The sequence below is a fragment of the Martes martes genome (assembly GCF_963455335.1).
Source record: "Martes martes genome assembly, chromosome: 13".
NCBI lineage: Eukaryota > Metazoa > Chordata > Mammalia > Carnivora > Mustelidae > Martes > Martes martes.
The window spans coordinates 55,125,461-55,151,196 of record NC_137901.1 but is presented as its reverse complement, the minus strand read 5'-3'; the positions used below and the strand labels follow the sequence as shown (position 1 = coordinate 55,151,196).

The 25,736-nt window shown below is 36.4% G+C and overlaps 1 protein-coding gene across 3 annotated transcripts in view; it reads left to right on the top strand.

Annotated features, from left to right (window-relative positions):
* L3MBTL4 (L3MBTL histone methyl-lysine binding protein 4) overlaps window positions 1–25,736 on the top strand; it is a gene marked incomplete at both ends in the record, with an annotated part of 359,304 nt that overhangs the window by 78,218 nt on the left and 255,350 nt on the right. For all 3 annotated transcript variants that reach the window (XM_080822147.1, XM_080822146.1, XM_080822148.1), the window contains 5 exons: window positions 1,816–1,920; window positions 2,959–3,094; window positions 5,468–5,559; window positions 7,028–7,182; window positions 8,267–8,343. In XM_080822147.1, the coding sequence (XP_080678273.1) occupies window positions 1,816–1,920; window positions 2,959–3,094; window positions 5,468–5,559; window positions 7,028–7,182; window positions 8,267–8,343 (565 nt within the window). The remainder of the gene's footprint in view (window positions 1–1,815; window positions 1,921–2,958; window positions 3,095–5,467; window positions 5,560–7,027; window positions 7,183–8,266; window positions 8,344–25,736) is intronic.

The window sequence follows — 25,736 nt, the reverse complement described above, 5'->3', positions numbered from 1 at the left end:
ATGTTACGTTTCCAGACATTGATAACTGAATTGTTGTTACATAAGAGAATGTCTTCATTCTCAAGGGAACTACACTGCCTGCTCTTAAGGGAAAATCACTTAGTATTTAAGGGTAAAGGGCCCTCGGGGCGCCTGGGTGGCTCAGTGGGTTAAGGCCGCTGCCTTCAGCTCAGGTCATGATCCCAGTGTCCTGGGATCGAGCCCCGCATCGGGCTCTCTGCTTAGCGGGGAGCCTGCTTCCTCCCTTCTCTCTCTCTGCTTACCTCTCTGCCTACTTGTGATCTGTCAAATAAATAAATAAAATCTTAAAAAAAAAAAAAAAGGGTAAAGGGCCCTCAAATGATTCAGAAACAATCATAAATACATGTGGATGTATATGTGTATCTATATTTATATCAGTGTACAGGCACAGATACGAGAGAGAGAGAGAACACAAATGGTAAAACAAATGAGGTTTCTACTGTTGTTAACAATAAAGGAGTCCAGGCAAAGGCTATGCATGTTCTTTGTATTATTTTGTTCTTGCAGCTTCTCTTTTAAGTTTGACATTACATTCAAATGAAGAGATTTTTTTTTCAAAAGAATAAAAATAAACAATGCGTTAACCAGTAATAAAGAGTAATAAAATTAGTGATTAAAAAGCAGCTCTTGTTCTAATAAAACTAGATTTTAATCATCATTTTCTATTAGCATTCTTATAACTTACTTGCAATTAAGAGTAAATTGACTAGTAATGCTGAATCTGCTCAAAACTGCTCAAAAGTAATGATAATTTGCTAGGCTGTGGGAAACAAGGCTAGTATTAAAATAATATGAATGGGAACACATTAGAAAGTCTATTACAAAGTAGATTCCATTTACAGTAGCAGTAAATATTAAAAGGTACACAGAAATAAACATAAGAAAGCATTTTTGAAGCCTATTTGAAAATTTTAATAAACAATGATGTCGATTTGAAAATTTTAAAAACATCTTGAACAAACAAAATGATTAAATTAAATGGAGAGGGAACAGGTTCCTGAATTAGAAAATTCAATATGATAAAGGTTGCTCTCCATATAGAGTCATAAGCAAATAAGTCAATGTGATATAGGAAAATATACCAATGAACAGAATAGAAGGGCCAGAAGTAGACCCATAAATGTGTAGAAACATGATATAACAGAGATAACTTTACTGATAATGGAAGTATGGACTATACAAAAAATTTTGTTGAATACTGTTTTCCGTATTAAAAAAATTGATCCTACCGCACACCATAGAACAAAATTAATTTCAGTTGCATTGTAGATTTAAATATGAAGAACAGAAGTTTTAAAAGAATGTTAGGGGAATGTCCATGTAACTTCAGGGTTATGAGGGATTTCATAGGTTGGATGTGCACACTGAACAGGAAGTAATTGACATATTTTACTACATTAAAATAAAAAATATTCTCTACAACAAAGTCATAAAGAGCCAACTCACATACTGGGAATAGGTAATCATTACAATCAACAAAGGATTGTTTCCAGAGTACAGGAAGAGCTTCTTCAAATCACTAAGGAAAAATGGGCAAAAGGAATAAATGGGGAGTTCACAGGACATGTAGTTTCTATATAAACTGTTTCCTAAGTAATGATAAAATGATCAAAATGATCAAACCATCTTTGAGGCCCAAATATAGAAAAGCAGTCATCAATCTTTAGCTGTATCACTGAGCCTCCAAGCCTGTACTGTGAGTTCTTGATTGTATGCATAGCAACACCAAGTGTGTTTTAATATCACATTGTGGAGGTATTTCAGTAGCTAATGTTATATCATGAAATTTCATAGGACCAATCCTTTCCGGAGCATGAAAATGGTTTTCAGGTTGGAATGAGATTAGAAGGCATTGACCCCCGACATCCATCTGTATTCTGTGTGCTTTCTGTAGCTGAGGTAAGAGATGGTGTTATTGTCTTGGGCTGGGTGCACAGTGACAGAAGAGAATTTTCTAGAGAATAATGAATTTGAGTGCTTTCCATTATAAGCAAGTTCTAGTACATCACAGATGTATTTTAGTCAGTGATGGGTGAAATATGTTTCTTAATGAATTTTTTTCCTTCTGTGAAGATTAATCTTTTAATAAGTCCCTCATCACTAGCAGTTACCCTTGATTAAGTTGGTAAATAGTTTTCATTTGAGGTTGATAACAACCAGTGAATCCCACAGTGTTACTTTTGTCTGTTAAAAGAGACATAATTATTCAAGTTTTAGCTGAACTGACGAGAAATGTGTATGAAAAATATCCAAGCACATGAAATATCTATTTATATAAATGTAAGCATTTTATGAAAATTACTTAGAATGAAGAGCCATTGATGAAAGTAAATGGCTTATAAAATGTAATATTTACTAAACATTTTATATTATTAAAATGATGGAAGACCTCTATAGTTTTAATTACCTCATGTAAAAAACCCTATTCACTTAATTTACTGATTGATTATAGCTATTAAACTTGTATAGCATGTCTTAAGGATGTATTCTACACTGTTTTATTTATTTCCTTAATTGAGTACGCTGGATCCATGTTTTAGAGTTGAAATGAATACATACCCATTTTGGTTTTGCTCTTTACTTTAGCTTGCATACTGTCGTGGGACAGCAGGAGATGGGGTTTCCAAGAGCAATATTTGAGAGGTATTGAATGAACAATCAGTTGATGGAGGTGTAAATACCTCAGATTTCTAGACTGAGTAAAAGGATAATTTTTTTTTACAAAAAAAATTCTGGGCACTTGAAAGATCGTGTCAGCATTTTGTTTTATTCAGATGTCATCTCTTAATTTGCCTTTTACTACAAGCACATTTGGATGGAAGTGTTGGTTCATATTATGTTGATAGCACTGACAGAATATGTGAATATTTTGTTAATTTTGTGTACCCTTCAAATGCATGACTCTTAATGAAGGATTGCAAACATTCCATTTTACAGGTGTGTGGTTACCGCCTCAGACTTCACTTTGATGGTTATTTAAGCTGCTATGATTTTTGGACCAATGCCGGTTCCCCTGACATTCATCCAGTAGGGTGGTGTGAGAAGACCAAACATGAATTGCACATCCCTAAGGGTAAGCCGGGATGGAAAGAGAGTTGGTTTTATTTTAACAACATTTCATGAAATACTAACAAGAGAGCCTGGTGTGAATTGATTTTCAAAATGAAAGTTTAATCCCCCCAAAGCAGTGAGACTACAAGGATACCATTTTTAGAAATGAATACATGTCTTTAAAAGAAAAGCACTGGGGGCGTCTGGGTGGTTCAGTCAGTTAAGCATGTTCCGAGGGTCCGGGGATCGAGTCCTGCATCAGGCTTCCTATTCAGTGAGGAACCTGCTTTTCCCTCTGCTTTCTGCTCATGCTCTCTCTTGCTATCTCTGTCTCTGTCTCTCTTTCAAATAAATAAAATCTTTAAAAAAAAATAAAGCATCAATGACTGCTTAGGTTAAATATGCTGATCAGGTACCTATGGCAGAAATAAAATCTTATGACTTAATAAAAAGTTTATTAAACCTTAGATGGAATAAAGAAACTTATTTTACATCACGCTTGAAATGAACTGTTTCACTTAGTCACTGATGCCGTATGGTGAGGAAACTCGATTCACTGTATATCATTCGTTTCAAACAAATCACGGAAAAGACGTTAAAAGAGGATTTCACTGTCTACTTTTTTTTTTAAAAAGATTATTTATTTATTTATTTGCCAGAGAGAGAAATCACAAGTAGGCAGAAGTAGGCAGAGAGGCAGGCAGATAGAGAGGGAGAAGCAGGCTCTCTGCCCAGCAGAGAGCCTGACGTGGGGCTTGATCCCAGGACCCTGGGATCATGACCTGAGCTGAAGGCAGAGGCTTAACCCACTGAGCCACCTAGGCGCCCCTGTCTACTTCCTTTTGATGGGAATCAAAAATCTCATCTTTGTCTCTTTTATATGCGAGAGGGACCTGGGCCTGGCAGATGTGACTGAAGCCTTTTTTATTTGGTGTGTGCTGGTGAGGTGAGGATTTGATCAGTTGAGATACCCGTGAGCCTATTTCCTTGCACAGCAGACTTCTGTGTACCGGCTGCTGCTCGGATGCCAGAGTACTGGATGACAGTGGCATTTCTGGAGGTTGTGTATAGCCGTTTTACTGCCCAACTCAGAGTGGCCTTTGGGGATCCACCCCTGAGACCAATGGCAGAATCCCTAAGATTGCTGAATTTCATGAAAGCTGGTCACGGGCTCATTTTCAGTAGGTCTTTATGGAGCCCTTGCTGTGTGCTGGCACTGGGGATAGAGCTGTGAATAAAATAAACCACCTCTGTCTTCATGGGGCTTTCGTTCCGGGGTCGGGGGCGACAAGTCTTAGACAAAGGTGAGGTAGGGTGGCAAGCAGTGACAGGGTTGGGGGATGGGACAGACTGCATGCTGAAGAAGGGCATGAGAACGTGATGTCCCACAGACAGGTGGATGAATGAGGGAAGTCAATGAGGCCCCCCTTGAGAGGGCTGCCCAAGAGAGTAAATGCCCTGGGGCTAAAGGCTGCCGCCACCAGTTTGAGGAATCTCAAGGAGGTGAATTTGGCTGGAGCACAGAAGTAAGGGCAAGGTGTACGAGATGAAGTTAGAGGTGTAGCGCTGTACAAGGAGCCTGACTTTTGTTCCGTGTAACATTCAACCAGAAACCATTTGTTTATTGAGCCCCTCTTGTTTGGCCCAACCCTGTGGTAGTCACTTTAAGGCACACAGAGGGGAGGATCAGTACAAAAGGCAAAACCCACAAAGATAAGCAGCAGGAAGCTGTTGCTGCCAAATGGTGTTTGAAATGTGAGGGCGTTTCTATAATTTCCCCAAGTACCTGGAACCCTGGATTGTTGCATCATCAGGACCTCTGATGTTCTCAGTGATATGGCTTCTTCAGGAGTGACCATGAGTTCAGGAACTTTTGTCTCTTCCCTCTGCCCATTTTGAAAAGCCTCACTAAGAGATGAGACTTCCGTCAGGCCATCGGCAGAACAATTCTATATCTTAATGAATTTAAACAATTTGTAAGGGCATGGTATGCATGATGGGAAATCATGTCAAGAGTTTTGAATTTCAAGGACGCCTGGGTGGCTCAGTTGTTTAAGCAGCTGCCTTCGGCTCAGGTCATGATCCCAGGGTCCTGGGATCGAGTCCCACATCCGGCTCCTTGCTCAGCAGGGAGCCTGCTTCTCCCTCTGCCTCTGCCTGCCTCTCTGTCTGCCTGTGCTCACTCTCTCTGACAAATAAATAAATAAAATCTTTAAAAAAAAAGTTTTGAATTTCATACATTAAAAGACATTGAAATAATTTAGAGATTTTAATATAAATCATTTGTGGTCTACTACAGGACTTTGAATTTATAACAAGACTGAAGAAGGCTAATATATTAAATATGCACATGGTTATATCCTGTGGGTATTTTGAATAATCCATATTTTTTTAGGTTATAGAAAAGATAAATTTGTTTGGATGGATTACTTGAAGGCCTGCAAATTGCAAAATGCTCCCAAGAAATTATTCAGAAACAGAAGTTCTGTAAGTATTTTCTTCCTCAGTATAAATCAGATTTCTACTTGAGCTTAAATTTCTTAAAATTCACTATATATTCTGTTGTACTTTTTCAGAATCCTTAGCTTCATATGACTTTTCTCACTTAATTTGTCCGTTTCCTATAGGTGTATCCCCCCCACCTTTAAATGCACAATTAAATACTTTATTTAGATGCAGAGAGTTGAAGACTTTATATTTAAATCCTACTAAAATTTAAAATGCCTTTTGGAATGGTTTTTCCTTCTTGATTCCAGTGAGTTATTCATTTGAACTTAGTTTGGTGTTTTGAGAACAGTAGATATCACAGGTAGACTTTGAATAAACCCAGCCTAGTTGGATTTCTATGTAAGGAGAATGAGGGTGACATTTTCTACAGATTCAAGGGACGTATGAAGATATGAAGATTTGGGTGGAGCACATTTGTTATGCCATCTGTGTCCCCAGTAACCTGCTAGCTCTTCAGGAGAGAATGAGAATAAGGTGCAGCCCCTGACTCCTCTGGGCCCGTCAGCCTATCCCCCCAACCCCCTGCAGTGAGGCCACATTACCTGGGAAGGGGGCAGAGAACCCTAGGGTCACTCTGCCACCTGCTGGCTGTGTGTCCCTTTGTAGGACACTCACCCTGATCTTGAAATCAATGTTATACAACTGCTCTGTGTGTTTCATAGAATTTTATCAACGAAAGAGAGTAATAGAAATGGGAAATTGCTTTTAAAGATGTAATGCGCTAAAGGAAAACAAAAAGCAGGGCTCAGTATAAACCGTAAAGAGGTAGAAAAAAACCATTTTCTAGTCCCCAGATCCCAGGACTGGCTAATTACACTAGTATAAAAAATGGGGTTTTGTTATTGTAATGTTACTTTAAATCATAGTCCTTACTGTTTTTTACTATGAAAAAAATGTGTATAGATACTAAAAAAAGCATTTGGATTTCTTTCAAGTATAGGTTTATTTATGGATTCATGCATGTGTTTCTTAAATATTGAGAAAGCCACTGTTTTCAGATCTCATCAAAGTAAATGATAATTTAGGTGCTAAAGAGCCTATCTTTACTACTTCTTCAAATACTGGTATTTGGAAACTGTTCAAGTCTATGGGGAGCAGAGAAAATTATTTGATACTCTTGTATCCAGTAAACATCATATTTTTAAATTAATATAATTTCTTCTAAGAACTAAAAAGGGAAAATAATGATGATGAGGGAAATATAACTTACCTGCACAACAAAAGAGGAAAAGTACAAGGTAAAAGCTAGTTTCCTGGGTTTTTGTTAAGAATGCTAACCTCGTAACAGTTTGTTGGAATATTTGTACTAGCATTTGCTGGCTTCATTCTGGAGGGTAAGTGTTGCCTGTAGACTGTTCTGTTGCTAAACATAGACGTTTTGACAGTAGCTCAGTCCTATCTGGTGTCCTGTTTCTTTTTGTGCCTCTCCCCTCTGGTGCTGTGTTAGAATGGGCCAATGCCTAAAGAATTTCAGGTTGGAATGAAGCTGGAGGCCGTCGACAGGAAGAACCCTTCCTTGGTGTGTGTGGCAACCATAGCAGATATTGTTGAAGATCGCTTACTAGTGCATTTTGACAATTGGGATGATAGTTACGATTACTGGTGAGACACCAATGTGCATTTTATTTCTGTGTGTTCATGTTTGGTGTTAAAAATTTATTTTCCTTCCGGTCCTGTCACTGTCCTTGCTGTTCTTAGAGTAATGAACATCGGAATTTAGTGGCCAACTTTTCATGACCTTCTCTTCCACATGAATTGCTGAATTAAAGTGCCTGAGAAACTTCTCCACTCTATGAGAGGTTACCTAATGAGGCCTCAGCTGAAATAATATGACCAGGTCAGGGCACTTCACTGTGTTGTGTCTAGTTTGTAAGGGAGGCATTTCTATGAAGAGGAAGTGAAGAACTTGCAGCTATTTTTTTTTTTCCTGAAAAATGTTGAACTCAGCCTGTCATATTTTTGAAAGGGAAGATTCATGGGGAGAATGGAGTGAATTATTTGAGATCCTGTGGGGAGCAGAGAAAATGTATGCTACAATACCATTAAACTAACATTGCATGAGTTACAAAAGGCTTTCTGGGTAAAAACCTGAAATATGGAAGAGGGAATGGCAAAAATAATTTTTGTAGCATTTCTTCACAGTCTATCCTGAGAAACCGCCAAGTCTCTGCCTAAGGCTACGGCTCTTCATGTGCATGAAGGGGACCCTGTTCTCTTCTTTGAACTAAGAAGCAGAGCATGGAGTAATTTTTCTGTGTATCTTAGAATGGTCTGGGTTCCTTGAAAAGGAGAGGGAGGAAATTGGAGGCATATGGAGTCTGGTCTGTCCTGTTAAACTTGGGCTGGCCTATTAATATTTTTTCCCTTGCTGCTAGTAGGAAGTGGTGGGAGAGGCTTATTAAAATGTTCACTCTTTGGGGATAACACTGGCAGTTCAGGTTCTAGTCAAACTCTTTCTAAAAAGTACTTTTAAATTTCAAGAAAGTTAGGTAAAAGAGAAGTTTGGTCACTTAGCTTAAAAAATACAGTACTAAAAATTACTTCTAATTTTATTTAGCTATAAAATATGTTAGCTGTGTAATTATATCTTCCATGGTGTCTCTTAGTATCTAGAATGGTCATTACTCTTGGGTTATTTCTCTGGCTTTGACCTGCGTAGGATCTAAAATAGAATCCTGTTTTGCAGGTGTGATGTAAATAGCCCTTATGTTCAGCCAGTTGGTTGGTGTCAGGAGAATGGAAGGACTCTGATAGCACCCCAAGGTAAGAGGACTGGCTGCATTTTCTTTGAAGGCATCTCTGTGTGAGTGGCAATGGCTGTTCTTATTTTTTGTTGATGCAAACCAGATTTTAATAAAAGTGTATGATAAAAATACTGTGCAAGGCTGTTTTGATTACCCAGTAACTCATGTGTCTGAAATCTGCTAGTCTTTCCCATAATGAAAATGGACTGGGTTTATAAAGATGCATTAGGCAGCCACTTTAAAAAATGTTGCTATTCAGGGACGCCTGGCTGGCTCAGTTGGTTAAGCAGCTGCCTTCGGCTCAGGTCATGATTCCAGCGTCCTGGGATCGAGTCCCACGTCGGGCTCCTTGCTCGGCAGGAAGCCTGCTTCTCCCTCTGCCTCTGTCTGCCACTGCTCGCTCTCTCTCTCTCTCTCTGACAAATAAATAAATAAAATCTTTAAAAAAAAAAAAAAAAAAAAAAAAAATGTTGCTATTCATTCCCGGGTTTTGGCACCGAAAAAAAAAATGTTGCTAAAAATTTTTATCCAACGAAATGTGTACCATTGCTGCAGATCATTATTTAAACCTAATTTTTCTCATGTGTTATCTATCTTTAACTTACGCTAATCCGTTAATTGAATCATAAGTTTATTATATATTCTTTGGAGTTAAATGAAGAAATGTAGAAATCTAAAGAGTGAGAATTAAGCATGAGTCTTCAGACTTGCCAGACCTCTTTACCAAACCAACTTGATGGTTCAGCTAAACACCACAGTAGGGACTCTTTCTAGTTATTTATATTTTTTTCTCATTGTAGAAATATTAAGTATTTAAGAGTTTCTGTATCAAATTATGTTTTCTAATTTCAAAATTAATTAGATATAATGGTTGTTTAAGCTTAGCATTTTAAAAGTAAGTATTCTAGGAGAAACTGATTTCTTTCAATTAATGTAGAGAATGAGGTCATATGGGTGGAACCCTCAGTGAGGGCTCCAACTCCTGGTTTGGGCCTGGGTGGTGTTCTCAGGGTGTTGGGATCAAGCCCTGTGTTGGGCTTTGCACTCAGTGTGGAGTCTGCTTGAGATTCTCTCTCCCTCTCCCCTCTGGCTGCCCCTCCGTCTGCCCCCTCCTGCTTATGCACTCTCTCTGTAAAATAAATATATAAAACTTAAAAAAAATGTGGAGTATGTAACATACCATTCTAGAATGGAGCAGATGTTTAATGTTTTGATTTGAATGATTCTGGAAATTTGCTGTGTTTTAATGTTTTTTTTTCCCTTGATATAGAAAAATGATTAGGATTTGTCATCGAATTTGTGAGTTCAGTGAAAAAAAAATAAAAACTCAAAACAACAAACCAAACCAAACTTAAAAAAAAAAACCACACACAACCTATTTAAACTCTGCAATTAGTCTAGAAAAGTTTTTATAAAATATATAACATCTTCTCAAATTTGATTTTGATATGCAGATAGATTTAGAGTTGTTTGTTCTATTTTTCTGTAAAACTGGCTAAAGCTAACTTTAGAATAATGTTCTTCAAGATGAGGTGAAATGTTCGTCAGATCTCAGAATATGTGGTTTGAGTTAGTGTGCCTGGAGGTACAGCACACTTCTGTTTCCCATTTTCCTCTGCTGGAATAACTTCTCTGCTACCTGCAGCTTATTCTCACTACATTTCACGGATGTAATCAGTAGTTAAGTTCATCTCCTTGTCTTCTCGTGCTGTGTCAGCCTAGGAATAGTCTGTGCAGAGATTTTAAGAATTCTATGTCCAGAATCTTTCCATCATTAATATGAACCGAGGAGCGAGGAGGCAAAGCTCCCATACAACAGATAAGGCCAAAGCTTTCAGGCCCTGATTGATGGGTGCAGGAGACTATTTAGTTCATAAAGTACACAAAGTACCAATGGAACTCAACCCAGATTTATGGTTTTTCCCATACAATTGATGGCATATACAAACGTCATCACCACGCCGAGATTTGAATAAGATTTGTAGCCAAGGACCAATTTAGTGATAGAAAGTCTTCACTGTGGGGTCATATTTTTTTCCCTAAGATGTAGGTTTAAAAGTCTGGAGAGATTTCGTCCTGATATACAATGTCTGAGTTAGAATCTTCCAGTTAACCCACCTCTAAACCTCATCTACTCATTAATATCCTTTTTACACATTATGGAGTGTTTTTACCCACTAAAATACTGCCCTCCCCCAAGCCCCAATTTGTATAATACTTTGTTTCTCTGCAGTGAATTCTTTACCTACTTTTTTTTTTCCTATTGAGATATAATTCACTTATTATAAATTTCACCCTTTTAGTATTTATTTCAGTCGTTTTAGTATATTCATAATGTGGTACAACCATCATCTCTATTTTTTTTAAAGATTTTATTTATTTATTTGACAGACAGAGATCACAAGTAGGCAGAGAAGCAGGCAGAGAGAGAGGAAGGGAAGCAGGCACCCTGCTGAGCAGAGAGCCCAATGCGGGCTTGATCCCAGGATCCTGGGATCATGACCTGAGCCGAAGGCAGAGGCTTTAACCCACTGAGCCACCCAGGCACCCCCATCTCTATCTGTTGCCAAAGATTGTCATCATTCCCAAAAGAATATCCTCTTTTACTCAGTCACTCCTCATTCTCTCCTCCCTCTCAGGCCTAGGCAACCACTACTCTATTTTATATCTCTTTGGATTTCATTATTCTGGACCCTTGGCATTCACAGAATCATACAGTATATGGCCTATTAGGTCTTGGCTTCTTTCACTTAGTATAATGTTTTCATATTGTAGCTTGTCTCAGCACATCATTTCTTTTGTTTACCAATTATATTTTAGTGTATGGATATGCCACATTTTGCTTATGAATTCATTATTTGATGGGCATTTGGTTTGTTTTCACTTTTTTGACTGCTATAAGCTCTCATGCACAAGTTTTTGAGTGATGTTTTCGTTTCTTTTGGCTATAATTCTAGGACTAGAATTGCTGGGTCATAAGGTAGTTCTGTGTTTGAGGACTTGGCAAACTATTTTCCAAAGGAGCTGCACAGTATACATTCCCACTGGCAACGGATGAGAATTCCAGTTTCTCCACATCCTCACCAGCATGTTATTGTCTTCTTGATTATAACCATCCTGGTGGGTGTGTGGTTAGATCTCATTGTACTTTCAATTTTCATTCATCTAATGACTAATGATGTTGAACATCTTTTCCTGTGGTTATTGGCCATTTATATGTCTTCTTTCAAGAAATACCTGTTCATATTATTTGCCCATTTTTGAGTTAGCTTATTTGTCCTTCTATTATTGAGTTGTAAGTGTTCTTTGGATACTAGATAAACTGTTGTCCTTTTTACTTTCTGGTTAGCTTTTTTTTTAAGTACAAAAGTTTTTAATTTTGATGAAATCCAGTTTATCTGTTTTTTTCTTTTGCTGTACTTTTGATGTCTAAGAAAGCACTGCTAGTCCATGGTCACAAGGACTTGTTATAAAAGACTTTTATTTCCCCAATTGATTGGTCTTGGCAGAATTATTGAAAAACAGTTGATTATAGACAGATGAGTTTATTTCCAGATTCTCCATTCTATTCCATTACTTTATATGTCTGTCCTTATGCCAGTACCACACTATCTTGATTACTGTAAATATTGTGAAATTGTGAGTTCTTTAACTCTGCTTTATGTTCTTTTTCAAGATTGTTTTGGCTGTTCTGAGTCACTTGCAAATATGTCCCTATGAATTCTAGAATCAGCTTGCTGATTTCTGTCCAAAAAAAGCCAATGGGGATTTTGATAGGGATTGATCTCTAGATCAATTTTTGGGGTAGCCATCTCAAAAATATTAAAATTCTCAGTTCATGAGCATGGGATATCTTTCCACTTATGTAAGTCTTTAATTTTCTTTCAATGATGTCTTACAGTTTTTAGTCTACCAGTCTTGCACTTTTATTAAGTTTGTCCTGTAGGGTTCTATTCTTTGTTCTATTCTATTTTTTTTATTAACATATAATGTATTATTTGCCCCAGTGGTACAGGTCTGTGAATCATCAGACTTACACAGTTCACAGCACTCACCATAGCACATACTGTGAGAAATTTACATGACATGTAATTAGCCATTTTAAAGTGTATGATTTAGTGGTAGTGTATTCAGAATGTTATGCCACCACCAGCTCTCTCTAATTTCAAAACCTTTTCATCACCCAATAAAAACATTCTGTACTTATTAAGTAGACACTCTCCACTCCTTGCCTCCCACCCCCTGGTAACCTTTACTCTGCTTTCTGTAGATTTTCATATTCTCAATATATTATACATGTTATATATAAAAAGAATCCTGTAATACATGACCCCTAGTGTCTGACTTCTTTCGCTTAGTGTAATGGTTTCAAGTTCATCCAAGTTGTAGCATATATCAGTAGTTCATTCCTTTTTATGATTGAATACTTTTCCATTGTACATCCATATATTATGATTTGTTTGGCCATTTATCTGTTGATGGATATTTGTATGGACATTTGTACTTTTTCCTATTATTACCAATACTATTGTGAGCATTCTTGTACAGTTTTCTGTGTGGATCTGTCTTACTTCTCTTTGGTGTACTCTCAGGAGTTGAATTGCTGGGTCATGTGATAATTCTATGTTTAGCATTTTGAGGAAGGGACAGCTGTTTTCTGAAGTACCTGTGCCATTTTACATTCCCACTAGCAACATATGGCAATGATTATTTCTGAACATACATGCCAACTTGTTATTTTCTGTTTTCTTGATTATGAAGTGGTATCTTCTTGTGGTTTTGATTATATTTCTCAGGTGACCAGTGATGTAGCTTATGTGGCTATTGGCTATTTGCATATCTTTTAAGAAATAGTTATTCAAATCCTTTGCTTATGTAAAAATATTGGGTTTTCTTTTTGTTATTTATATATTTTTAAAATATTGTGTCTATTTACTATATTATCATTATTATTATTATCTTGAGAATTTTTTAAAGATATATTCATTTATTTGAGAGAAAGAGGGTGCACATGGAGGAGGGTGAGGGGCAAAGGGAAAAGGAGAGAGACTCTCAAGGAGAGAGAGTCTCAAGCAGACTGCATGTTGAGCATGGAGCCTGACATGGAGCTATCCAAAGACCCTGAGATCAGGACCAGAGCTGAAACTGAGAGCCAGACTTCCAACCAACTGTGCCACCTAGTCACCCCTGTGACAGTTTTTTAATGTATTCTGGATATGAAACCCATATTGTATAAATGATTTGCAAATGTTTTCTCCTTTTCTATCAATTGTATTTTCACATTCTCAATAATGTTTTTGGCTATAAAATAGTTTTTAATTTTGATGGTCCAGCTTATCTGTTTTTTCATTTGTTTCTTGTGCTTTGATATTAAATCTAAGAATCCATTGCCAAATCTGAGGTCATGAGGATTTATCCCTATGTTTTTTCTATGGATTTTATAGTTTCATTTTTTATATTTGAGTTGTTGATCCATACTGATTTAGTTTTTTGTATATGAAGTGAGGTAGTGGCTCAACTTCATTCTTTTGCATCTGGTTATCCAGTTAGCCAGTACCATTTGTTAATGAAACTATTTCCCTATCACATGGTATTGGCACCATTGTTGAAAAGCAGTTGGACCTAGATGTTTAGGTTCATTTCTGGGCTCTTCATTCTATTCCATTGGTTTATCTACCTATCCTTAAGCCAGTATTATCTTTTTTTTTTTTTTTTACTTTATTTTTTAGAAAAATGAAAGTTCACAGAAAAGTTGATAGGAAGGTATAGAGATAGCTTTTATACTCCTGCCTTCACACATGCACAGGCAACCTCCAGAATCACCATTGCTCACCACAGTGTACATTTGTTAGAATTGATGAACCCACATTGAGACATCATTATTACCTGAAAGTAGATAGTTTATTTAGGATTCACTTGTGGTGTTGTGCATTCTATGGTGGGTTTGGACAAATGCATAATGAGTTGCTATCATTTAGGTATCATACAGAATATTTTCATTTCCCTGAAAATCCTCTGTGTTCTACTTAGTCATCTCTCTCTCACCCCCAAACCCTTGGTAACCACTGATCTTTTTACTGTCTTTATTTTTTTGCCTTTTCCAGAATATCATGTAGTTGAGACCATACTGTAGGTAGCCTTTTCAGACTGGCTTCTTTCACTTTGGAATATGCATATGATGTTCCCCCATGTCTCCTCAGGGCTTGATAGCTCACTTCTTTTTAGTGTTGAATAATATTCCATTATCTGGGTATATCTCAGATTATTTATCCATTCATCTACTGAAATATATCTTGGTTGTTTCAAAGTTTGAACAATTATGAATAAATCTGCTATACACATCCATGTGCAGATTTTTGTGTGGACATGTTTTCAGCTCCTTGGATAAATGGCAAAGGATGATATTGCTGAATAGTATGGTAAGAAGATGTTTACTTTCATAAGAACCTCTTAAACTGTCTTCCAAAATGATTGTAACACTGCATTTACACCAGCATCATATGGGAATTCCTGTTACTCTATATCCTCACCAGCATTTAGTGTTTCAGGGTTTTGGATTTTAGCCATTTGAATAGGTGTGTAGTAGTATCTTATTTTTAATTTGTATTTCTTTGATGACATATGAGGTGGAGCATCTTTTCATGTGGATATTTATCATCTGTAAGTCTCCTTTGGTGAGCTGTCTGTAAAGGTCTTTAGCCCATTTTTTAGTCAGGTGGTTTGTTTTCTTATTGTTGAGTTTTAGGACTCCTTTGTATATCTTGAACATGTTTTTTATCATAAATGTGTCTTTTGAAATACTTTCACCCAGTCCATGACTTGTCTTTTCATTCCCTTGACAGTGTCTTTAGCAGAGCTGAAAAACTTAATTTTAATGAAGTCCATCTTATCAATTATTTTTTTCATGGATTGTGCCTTTGGTGTCATGTTAAAAAATCAAGACCAAACCCGAGGTCATCTAGGTTTTCTTCTATGTTATCTTGTAGGAGTTTTATTGTTCTGCATTTCATATTTACATCTGTGATTCGTTTTGAGTTAACTTTTGTGAAGGGCGTTAGATCTGTGTCTAGATTCTTATTTTTTTTTTCTGCATGTGGATGTCCAGTTGTTCCAGCACCATTTGTTGAAAAGACTGTCTTTGCTCCATTGAATTGCCTTTGCTCCTTTGTCAAAGATCAGTTGACTGTACTTATGTTGGTCTATTTCTGGGCTCTCCGTTCTGTTCCACTGAGCTATTTGTCTATTCTTTTGCCAATACTATGATGCCTTGATTAGATACAAGCTTGATTACATCCAAGTATACTAGTTGTATAGTAAGTCTTAAAGTTATATAATTTCGGTCCTTCAGTTTTGTTCTTCTTCAGTATTGTGTGGCTATTCTGAATCTTTTCCCTCTCCATATAAACCTTGGAAAACCTGTCAGTATTCACAAAATAACTTGCTGGGATTTTCGCTGGGCTTGTTTTGAATCTATAGATCAAGTTGAGAACTGCCATCTTGACAATTTTGAGTCTTCCCATCCATGAACATGGAATATGGCCCCATTTATTTAGTTCTTTCATTTATTTCACCCATGTTTATAGCTTTCCTCTTTAGATCTTATACATAGTTTGTTAGATTTTATACCTATTTCATTATTTTGGGTGCTAATGTAAATGGTATTTTTTTTAAATTTCAAATTTCACTTAATCATTGCTGATACACAGAAGAGCAATTGGCTTTTACCTACTTATCTTATATCTTGCAACCTTGGCTATCTGTTCCTAGAGAAATGACTATTGGGATTTTGATTAAAGTTACATTGAATATAGAGTGCTTTAGGAAGTATTGCCATCTCAGTAGTATTAAGTTTTCTAATCCATGAACATGGGATGTCTTTTCACTTTTTAAGGTCTTTTTTTTTTTTTTTAAAGATTTCATTTATTTGAGAGAGAGAGAGAGAGAGAGAGAAAGAAAGAGTGGGGCGAGGTGCAGAGGGAGAAGTAAGCTCTCTGCTGAGCAGGGAGACCAATGCAGGGCTTGAACACAGAACTCTAGGTTCATGATCTGAGCTGATGGCAGACACTTAACCAACTGAGCCACTCAGCCCACTTTTTAAAGTCTTTAATTTACATCAGTGGTGTGTTTTAGTTTTCAATGTATGAGTCTTTTTTTTACATCATTGTTTGAACTTATTCCTAGGTATTTTATTATTTTGGAATGTATTGTAAATGAAATTATTTATCTCCCTTTGGAATTATTTATTCCTGGAATAGAAAAACACAGCTAATTTTATATTCTGCAACTTAATTAACTTATTAGCTCTACTAGTTTTTTTTTTTTTAATGTGTGGATTCTATGGGATTTTTTTACATAGAATTAAAAGGACAAAGTTCCAAAAGATTAAAATTTCCAATTTGAATGCCTTTAATTTTGTTTCTTGCCTCGTTTTTCTGTCTAGGACTTCTAGTACATCATTGAATATAGTGGTGAAAGTGGAAATTCTTGTTTTTTCCTAATCTTGGGACAGAAAAATCTGTCTCTTACCATTATGCATGCTGTTATCTGTAGATTTTTAATAAATGCCCTGTATCATGTTAAGAAATTTCCCTTTACCCTTAGTTTTGAGTGTTTTTATCATGAAAGGATATTGGATTTTGTCTAATTCTTTTTTTGTAACTAATAAAACATTTATGTGGCAATTCCCCGCCCCCCCCAATGGTTTCAGGGTGTGTAATCCTTTATATGTACTGTTGAATTCAGTTTGCTACATTTTGCAGAGGATTTTTGTATTAATATTCAGAAGGAGTATTGGTATTTAGTTTTCTTGTCATGTCTTTTACTTTTTTTTCATTTTTATGCTATTGTAAATGGAATTGTTTTCTTAATTTCATCTTTAGATTATTCATTGCTGTTGTGTGGAAATAGAGTTGATTTTTGTACAATGATCTTATATTCTGAACCTTGCTGGATTTATCAGTTCTAATAGTCTGTGTGTATGTATTCCTTAGGATTTTCTATATGCAAAATTATGTCATCTCTAAGTAGTGAAAATCTTACTTCTTCCTGTCCATTTTGGATGGCTTTTATTGCTTCCTTAAATCCTCTGGTTTTTAAATAGTAGTGGCAAGATCAGACATCCTTTTCTTGTTCCTAATATTGAGGGAATGCTCAGTCTTTCCACATAAATTGTGGTATTTGCTGCTGGTTTTTTTTATAGATGCTCTTCATCAGATTGAGGAAGTTCCTTTCTGTTCCTGGCTTGTTTTATTCTGAAAGAGTAGTTCTTTATTCTATTAATATGGTGTTATTATATTATTGCTTTTTATATACTGATGTAGTCTTGAATTCCTGTATTTATATACAGACGCAGTCTTGTATTCCATATATCCTTTTAAAATGTTTTTTTTAAAGATTTTATTTATTTATTTGACAGACAAAGATCACAAGTAGGCAGAGAGGCAGAGAGAGGAGGAAGCAGGCTCCCTGCCAAGCAGAGAGCCCAATGCCGGGCTCAATCCTGGGACCCTGGGGCCGTGACCTGAGCTGAAAGCAGAGGCTTTAACCCACTGAGCTACCCAGATGTCCCTAAAATGTTTTTTATTCCTAACGGTATATCTAAGGTTGCTGGGAGTGCTAAGGAAAAACAGGATACACAATAAGTCAGATGCTTGGTTATTTAAAATGTTCATCTACAGAATGATTTCTTATCTTTAGGAGGGACTCAACTGTGTCATAAAGGAGTTTCTTCTTATGGTGTTGGAGGGGGCTGACCCTTCATGGTCACAGGACCACACTGGACCATAAGAAGCTTCCCATTTGATGTAGTGACATGTAAAATAAAATTTCAAGTAGACCAGCCATTTAATCAAAGTATGAACAAGAGAGTGGAGTGTAATGAAAATATATGCAGAGGAAAAGTGAGCAAACATTGGGTGAAGACAGTTAAAGCTTAGCAGTAAATGAAATTGCTTAAAGCTTGTGGTGAGTTATGATTATGCTGGCCTGTAGGTTGTGAAAACACAAGTGCCCAAAGATCTCAGGTACCTATTAAGAGAGGAAAGGTTTGAAACAATGGATAGTAGAAGGGGCCCTGAGGAAGGATGATAGAATGCTGTGTACTCAGGTAGTCCACAAGAGGGAATTTGGACATAAGATTTTTAAAAGACCCACCAACCAACACACATGGTCTTCACATATTCCCTTTGCTGTGACAAGGCTGGAAATAGGATGCCAGAAATATACGTAATACATTAGATGTCATATATACTTTATATTTTTATATATGCATTTTTAGAGTTTGAACAGAGTAAAAAGAAATTAATATTGTCTGTATGAATGATTTGTTTCTGTTAGTAATTTAACACCACAACTTGTTAGCTGTAGTTATTTTACTTTAAGTGAATTTATATTTTAAGCATCATTTATGGCTATAGAATTTTACATAAAATTTTATTTTATGGTGGTAATTACATTGTTGTCAGAAGAAAATGTATTTGCTCTATTTGTTATAACTTCTACGTGTGTGTGTAATCGCACATCTGAGAACGATTAGGGTGCTTGAAAGTAGAACAGTGTTTGCTGATCTGTATAGTTGCCCCTGGTATATAATCAGATTCTCATAGATTCCAGATAAAAGAGACTTTTCAGAGAGAGAAAGAGAAAAAAAGGTCAGTTTTCAAAATGTGTGAAGTATAAAACGTAAAGGTGCTTTTCACTGATATAAATTTAATACAAGGTGTTACATATTCAGTGTCTTTCTACAAAGGACTGAAAAAGTATGGGCTTCTATTCCTTCAGAAGTAGCAGTCTGCTGAAATTTTAGCTGAAGTTACGAAATGACAAAAAGTTGTTAGGCAGACCCTTTGGTGTTTGAAGGAGAGAAGCTCCTTTCCGGAAGGTTTGCTGGTCTCATAGTGAGCTCTTGAGCTTCACTTGGTAATGAGCCAGCTATGTCCTATGAAGAGTCACTTCCTTATAACAGGGGGCGGGGGGTGGGGTGGGGCAAGTCTGATCTCTTGTTGAAGTAAAATCCCCTAGTAGCATAGTTTTAGGTGGCTCATGGTATAGTCAAGTCTGTACAGTTAAAAATTAGAGCTGTCTATTAAAGAATATTAACTAGATTATCAGGGGAAAGTTATATTTTTTGCTTTTTCAGTTCCTTTGAATGGTATGGCTGAAGTAACTCTGATTCCTTTGTAGTATATGAAATTCCCAGTACTCTACATTGCTTGGTGTGGCTTGTTCACCAGTCAGAACAGTATTGTGAAGATTGTTTTCTCAACAGTGGGATTACTTACATGAAAATCTGTGGTGCAGTCTTCAACAGGAGCTTCAATGCCATCCAGCCTCCTGCTCAGTGTGGGCGGGTGGACAGGAAGCCCTGCAGAAAGATGATGGCTGTGTGGGCTCCTCTGACTGACAGCAGGACCATGTCCCCCAGGAAGGACGACAGCCCTGCATAGAGTGTCCCTCCAACGGCAGACCGCTGTTCCCATTTGAAGCATACTCTGAATCCAAACTCAGATTCAGTTCAGCAAATATCTCCAGAGTGACTTCTGCGCTCCTAGAAGGGGGGAACCAAATAAAACATGATAAAGGAAGGGTTCTATTTCTATAACACACTATTGAGATGGAATTCGCACACTATACAACTCATCCATTTATTGTGTACAATTTGGTGGTTTTAAACTATTTACAGAGTTGTGTGGCCATCACTGCATTCAATTCTTCAAAAAGAAATTCTGAACCATTTGCCTTTAGGCCCCAACCTTCATTCCCTTCTACCTTCTGTCTTTATAGATGTGCCTATTCTGAATAGTTCATGTAAGCAGAATTCTATAATGCGGCCTTTCAGGTCTGGCTTCTTCACTTAGCATAATGATGTTAGAGTTCATCGTGTTGTAACATGGATCAGCACGTCACTCCTTTTAATTCCAAATATTATTTTGTTGTATAGATAATCCAAAATTTGTATATCTATTTATCAGTTAATGGGTATTTGGGTTGTTACCACATTTTGGTTATTTTGAATAATATTGCTGTGAACATTTGTGTGAGAGCTTTTGCATGAATGGTTCCAATTCTCTTGGGTATATACTTAGGAGTGGAGTTGCTGGGTTGTTTAGCAATTCTACATTTAACTTACTGAGTAATTGCCAGACTCTTTACCATAATTTTAATTCCCACGGGTGGTGAGTGAGGGCTCCAGTTTCTCTCTCTCCTCCCTGTACTCGCTGTCTGTGTTCTCGTCCATTGCCATCATATGGAGTGTGAAGTGGAATCTTATTTTTGAATCTCATTTTTCTTGACTGTCCAGTATGACTTCACACATTTACCTGTTTTCATGGCAATTTTGTGAAGAGTTTGTCAGTTATTTCAATTTCATAGTGGAAGCCCTGAGGTTCAGGGAGGTCAGATAACTGGCCCTAGACCTTTTATGTGATGTGAAGGGGATTAGGTAGCAGGCCCTGTGAGTAGACTTCAGGAATTCCTTTACTTTTTCCTTTTCTCTGTGCTGCTTGTAGTCCTCCTATACATGGGCTTCTGACCATAATGGAAGGGGCATTTTCAGTAGACCACTGCGAACACAGGAGAGGGACTTGTAAGCTCCAACTCTGCATGTGGACATTTTCCTCTGGAAGCAGTGTTGGCATTCGTTTTTGAAAGATGGCCAGACATTCACCTGAGAAGTGGAGTGGAAGGGAATGTTAGGTAGAAGGAATGATATGCACATCTTTAAAAGAGAAGTTCCCAGGGGCGCCTGGGTGGCTCAGTGGGTTCAAGCCTCTGCCTTCGGCTCAGATTATGATCCCAGGGTCCTGGGATCAAGCCCCGCATCGGGCTTCTCTGCTCAGCGGGGAGCCTGGTTCCTCCTCTCTCTCTGCCTGCCTCTCTGCCTACTTGTGATCTCTGTCTGTCAAATAGATAAATAAAATCTTAAAAAAAAAAGTTCCTGGAAACTTCATATTATGGGCATATGAGTAATGTGCTGGGCTGCAGGATAGGGAAGAGGGGGAAGGAGGTGAGAAGTGATTTAGAATGTTAGGCTCAGAATGAATTGGCCTTGTAAGTGTTTCTATTTTGTTTAAAGTTGGAAATAATTTTAGACATTCAGAAGTCACAAGAGCAAAACTAAACTCCCTGCCAAACCATTTGAGATTAAGTTGCCGAAATGAAAGTTTTACATCACCTGGTTATATCCTCTGTGAAGCGGCATGCAGATTTCATCCAGGATAACCTGTGTTTACTTGTCCTGTCTCTCTAGTGTTCTTTAATTTACAACAGTTCTTCATCTTTCCTTGACTTTTATGAACTTGACACTTTTGAAGAGTACAGGCCAGTTTGTGTGTGTGTGTGTGTGTTTTCTTATCACAAGCTTCTCACTTTACGTGTGTCTGATGTTTCCTCAGGAGTAGATGGATTATGCACCAGGGGAGGAATATCCCAGAAGCAATGCATCCGCCCAGGTGGTGCTGTCCTTTTCCTGTTATTGTTAACTTTGATCTCTTGATTGAATTGTGTGTCCCATTTCTCCACTGCAAAATTTTTCCTTTTTAATTAATACATAGTTGGAAGTGACTTTCAGATTGTAATTATTCTATTTCTCACCTAACTTTCACTCACCAGTTTTTAGCATCTTTTGATGTTTATTGGATAAATTAGTAATTATTATGATGTTTGCCAAATGGTGATTTTCTAACTACATTATTTCCTCTACATTTATTAGTTGACTTATGCTACCCTGTGACTTATTTATTTATTCAGTTTTTTATATATAGTAACTGGAGTTGTGGATTCCCATTTTATTCATTGTGTTTTAACCTGTTACTATCATTATACAGGACCCTGGTGGGGGAGGGTGGGGTAAAAGGACAGTGAGCAGACTTTTCTTGATCCTGGGGAGCTGACAGTCTACTGAATTTATAAATAACTGTTATAGATGATAGCCAGGAGATTAGTAAAAAAAAAAAAAAGTAGCATTTTTTTCCCTTATAAATACCATGCTCTAGAGTAAATACATTTTAATGTGATATTAAAAAGACACTCAAAGCAGAAAAAATAAACTTGCATATATTACTAACTATGGGACAGTTTTCTGGGGCCATCTGATAGTGTGTCATTTTATGTTATTGTGTCTATGCCTCAGGGAAACATTCTCCTACCAGAGGTCCCGTAAGACAATGCCATGGTTCCATCAAAGGGTAATCCTGCCACTGCAGCATATATCATGCGCCTCTCTTCTTTAACTTGATTGCAAATCATATCATCATTTCCCCAAGGCTTTTCATGGAAAGCGAAATCTCTACACAATTCTACAGAAATGCTGTAAAGGGATAGTATTCTCTCCTCTGTAAAGAGTGTTCAGTCAGCACTGTTCTCCTTATGAATCCAAGTTTATTTTACCACTGAATCCTTATACATAATCACCAGTGAAGTGAAGCAGCGAACTTAGTATAAGTCAAACTTACTTAAAATAAGTGTTAGTTACATTTTTCTTTTCATAAAAGTGCAGGAAAAGAATCAAATATAAAATGTTACAATGAATAAATTAAAATATTAATCTCACTACTCTATAGAGCTTAGCCATTATTATTCTGTTATTTTATTTTTTCAATCAGCTTGTGTTTTTATTTGACTGTATATTTAAAAATTAAAATTATAATCTTATTGTTCATACTACTTTTGTAGCCGTTTTTCCCTCTTTACTTGAAAATATAATTTGGACATACTTGCTCTTCTTTAAATAGCCTTTGAAAACCTGACTATTAATGACTGCATAATTATCTATTATGATAGATACCACAGTTTATTTTGTTTTTTTCTTTTGGATCAAATATCAATTTTTTCTAGTTCTTAAATAACAATGGAAGACATCCTTTTAAAAAATAGTTTTGTATATTTGTTATTACTTTCTTGTTGTTGTAAGTGGAATTAATGGATTACAGAGGATAGAAACAATTTTTAAGCATTTGATAAATACTTCCAGATTACCCTCTAGAAAGTTTTTTCCTTCCAGCAATAATATTGGAAAATTCAGAGATAAAAAAGAAAAAAAATGGAACAAGACCCCAGATCTCTCAAAATATAGACATAAATTTTCTTTGAATGTTGTATTAGCAAGGACTATTTTGTTTTGTTCACAATTTATCCAAACACAAAATAGGCAGTAAATCACATTTAAAAATATTTAAAATAAAATAACTCATACACAGGTTGAAATCAGTAATCAGAAATCTCCTAACAAAGAAAAGTCTTGGACTTGATGTCTTTGCTAGTGAATTCTACCAAACATTTAAAGAATAACTAATGCCAGTCCTCCTCAAACTTTTCCAAAAAATTGAAGAGGCAGAAATACTTCCTAACTCATTTTATGAGCCTCGTATTACCTTGTTACAGCCAGAAAGAGACACTAAAAGAAGACTACAAACCAGAATCCTATTTGAGCCCTGATGCAAATATGCTCAGCAAAGCACTAAAAAACTGAATTCAGCATCATATTAAGAGGATTATATGCCATGACCAAGTGGGACTGACTTCTGGAATGCAAGGATGATTCAACATATGAAACTTGATCAATGCAATAATACCAAATTAACAAAATGAAAGACAAAAGCTTGACATAATCATCTCAATTGATGAAAAATCACGTGACAAGATTCAACACCCTTTCATGGGAAAAAACAAAACAAAACAACATTTAACAGCTTAGGAATAGAAGGAAACAAACTCAATATAATAAAAGCCATATATGAAAAACCCAAAGGAAACATTATAGTCAGTAGTGAAAGACTGGAAGTTTCTCTTCTAAGATCAGGAAAAAAGCAAAGACGCCTAATTTTGCCCCTTTTTTTCAACATAGTACTGAAAAACTTAGAATAATTGGCAAGAAAAAGTAATAAAAGGCTTTGGATTGGAAGGAAAGAAATAATCTCTGTTCCTGATATGATGATATGATCTTATATGTAGAAAACCCTAACACACACACACACACACACACACCCCTCTTAGAATTAATAAATGAATTCAGCAAAATAACAGGATACAAAATCAAGACTCAAAAATCAGTTACATTTCTACACACTAACAATGAGCAATCTGAAAAGGATTTTTAAAAAATGTCCATTTACAATGGCATTGAAAAGAATAAAATGCTTAGAATTAACTGAGGCGATGAAAGACTTGTACAATGGAAGTACAAAACACTGCTGAAGGAAATTGAAGAAGACATAAATAAGTGGAAAGATAGCCCATGTTTATGGATTAGAAGACTTAATAAGATGTAATAAGATGTCTCTATTACCCAAGGTGACCTACAGAATCAATGCGGTCCCTCTCAAAATCCCAAAGATGTTTTTTGCAGAAATAGAAAAATCTGTCCTAAGATTTATGTGAAATATCAAGGGACTCTGAGTAGCTAAGAGTCTTGAAAAGGAATAGAGTTGAAAGACTCAGTTTCTTATTTCAACATACTATATATAGATACACACACACACACACACACACACACACACACACACACATTACAAAGCTACAGTTATTAAAACAGTGTGATAATGGCTTAAATGTAGACATACAGACCAATGGAATAGAGATCCTAGAAATAAACACTAAATATAGGATCAAATGATTTTCAAAAAGGGTCCCAAGACCATTCAATGGAGAAAGAATGGTCTTTTCAACAAATATTGCTGAGAAAGTTGCTTAACCACATGCAGAAGAATGAAGTTGAACCCCTATTTCATTTCATATACAAAAATTGAATCAAACCAAATCAATGACCTGAACATAAGGCCAAAAACATAGCAATCTTAAAAGATAAGGCAAAAGCTTCACAACATTGTATTCAGCAGTCATTTCTTGGATATGACAAAGGGACAGATAACAACAACAAAAATCAGACAAACTGGACCTCATGAAAATTAAAAACTCCTGTATATCAAAGGACACTATCAAAAGAATTAAAAAGCAACCTCAGATTGAGATTAAACATTTGCAAATCATATATCTGGTAAGGGGTTATTTTCTAGCACAGAAAACTCCTAAAACTCAAAAATAATAAAAAAAAAAAAACCCAAACCAAAGTGGGCAAAGGACTTGATTAAACATTTCTCTAAAGAAGATACTGGAATGGCCAGTAAGCATATGAAAAGATGCACACCGTCAGTAATTATTAGGGAACTGCAAACTAAACCCACAGTGAAATACTATCTCATATAAACTGGGGTGGCTACTATTAACACACACACACAGAAAATAAGAAGCGTTGGTAAGGATGTGTGGAAATTGAAACCCATGATCACTGTGGGAATGTAAAAAGGTATATAGATGCTGTAGAAAATAGTATGACAGTTTCTCAAAAACTTAAAAATATAATTACTGTATGATCTAGTATTCCTAGTTCTTGGTATATACCCAAAAGATTTGAAAGTA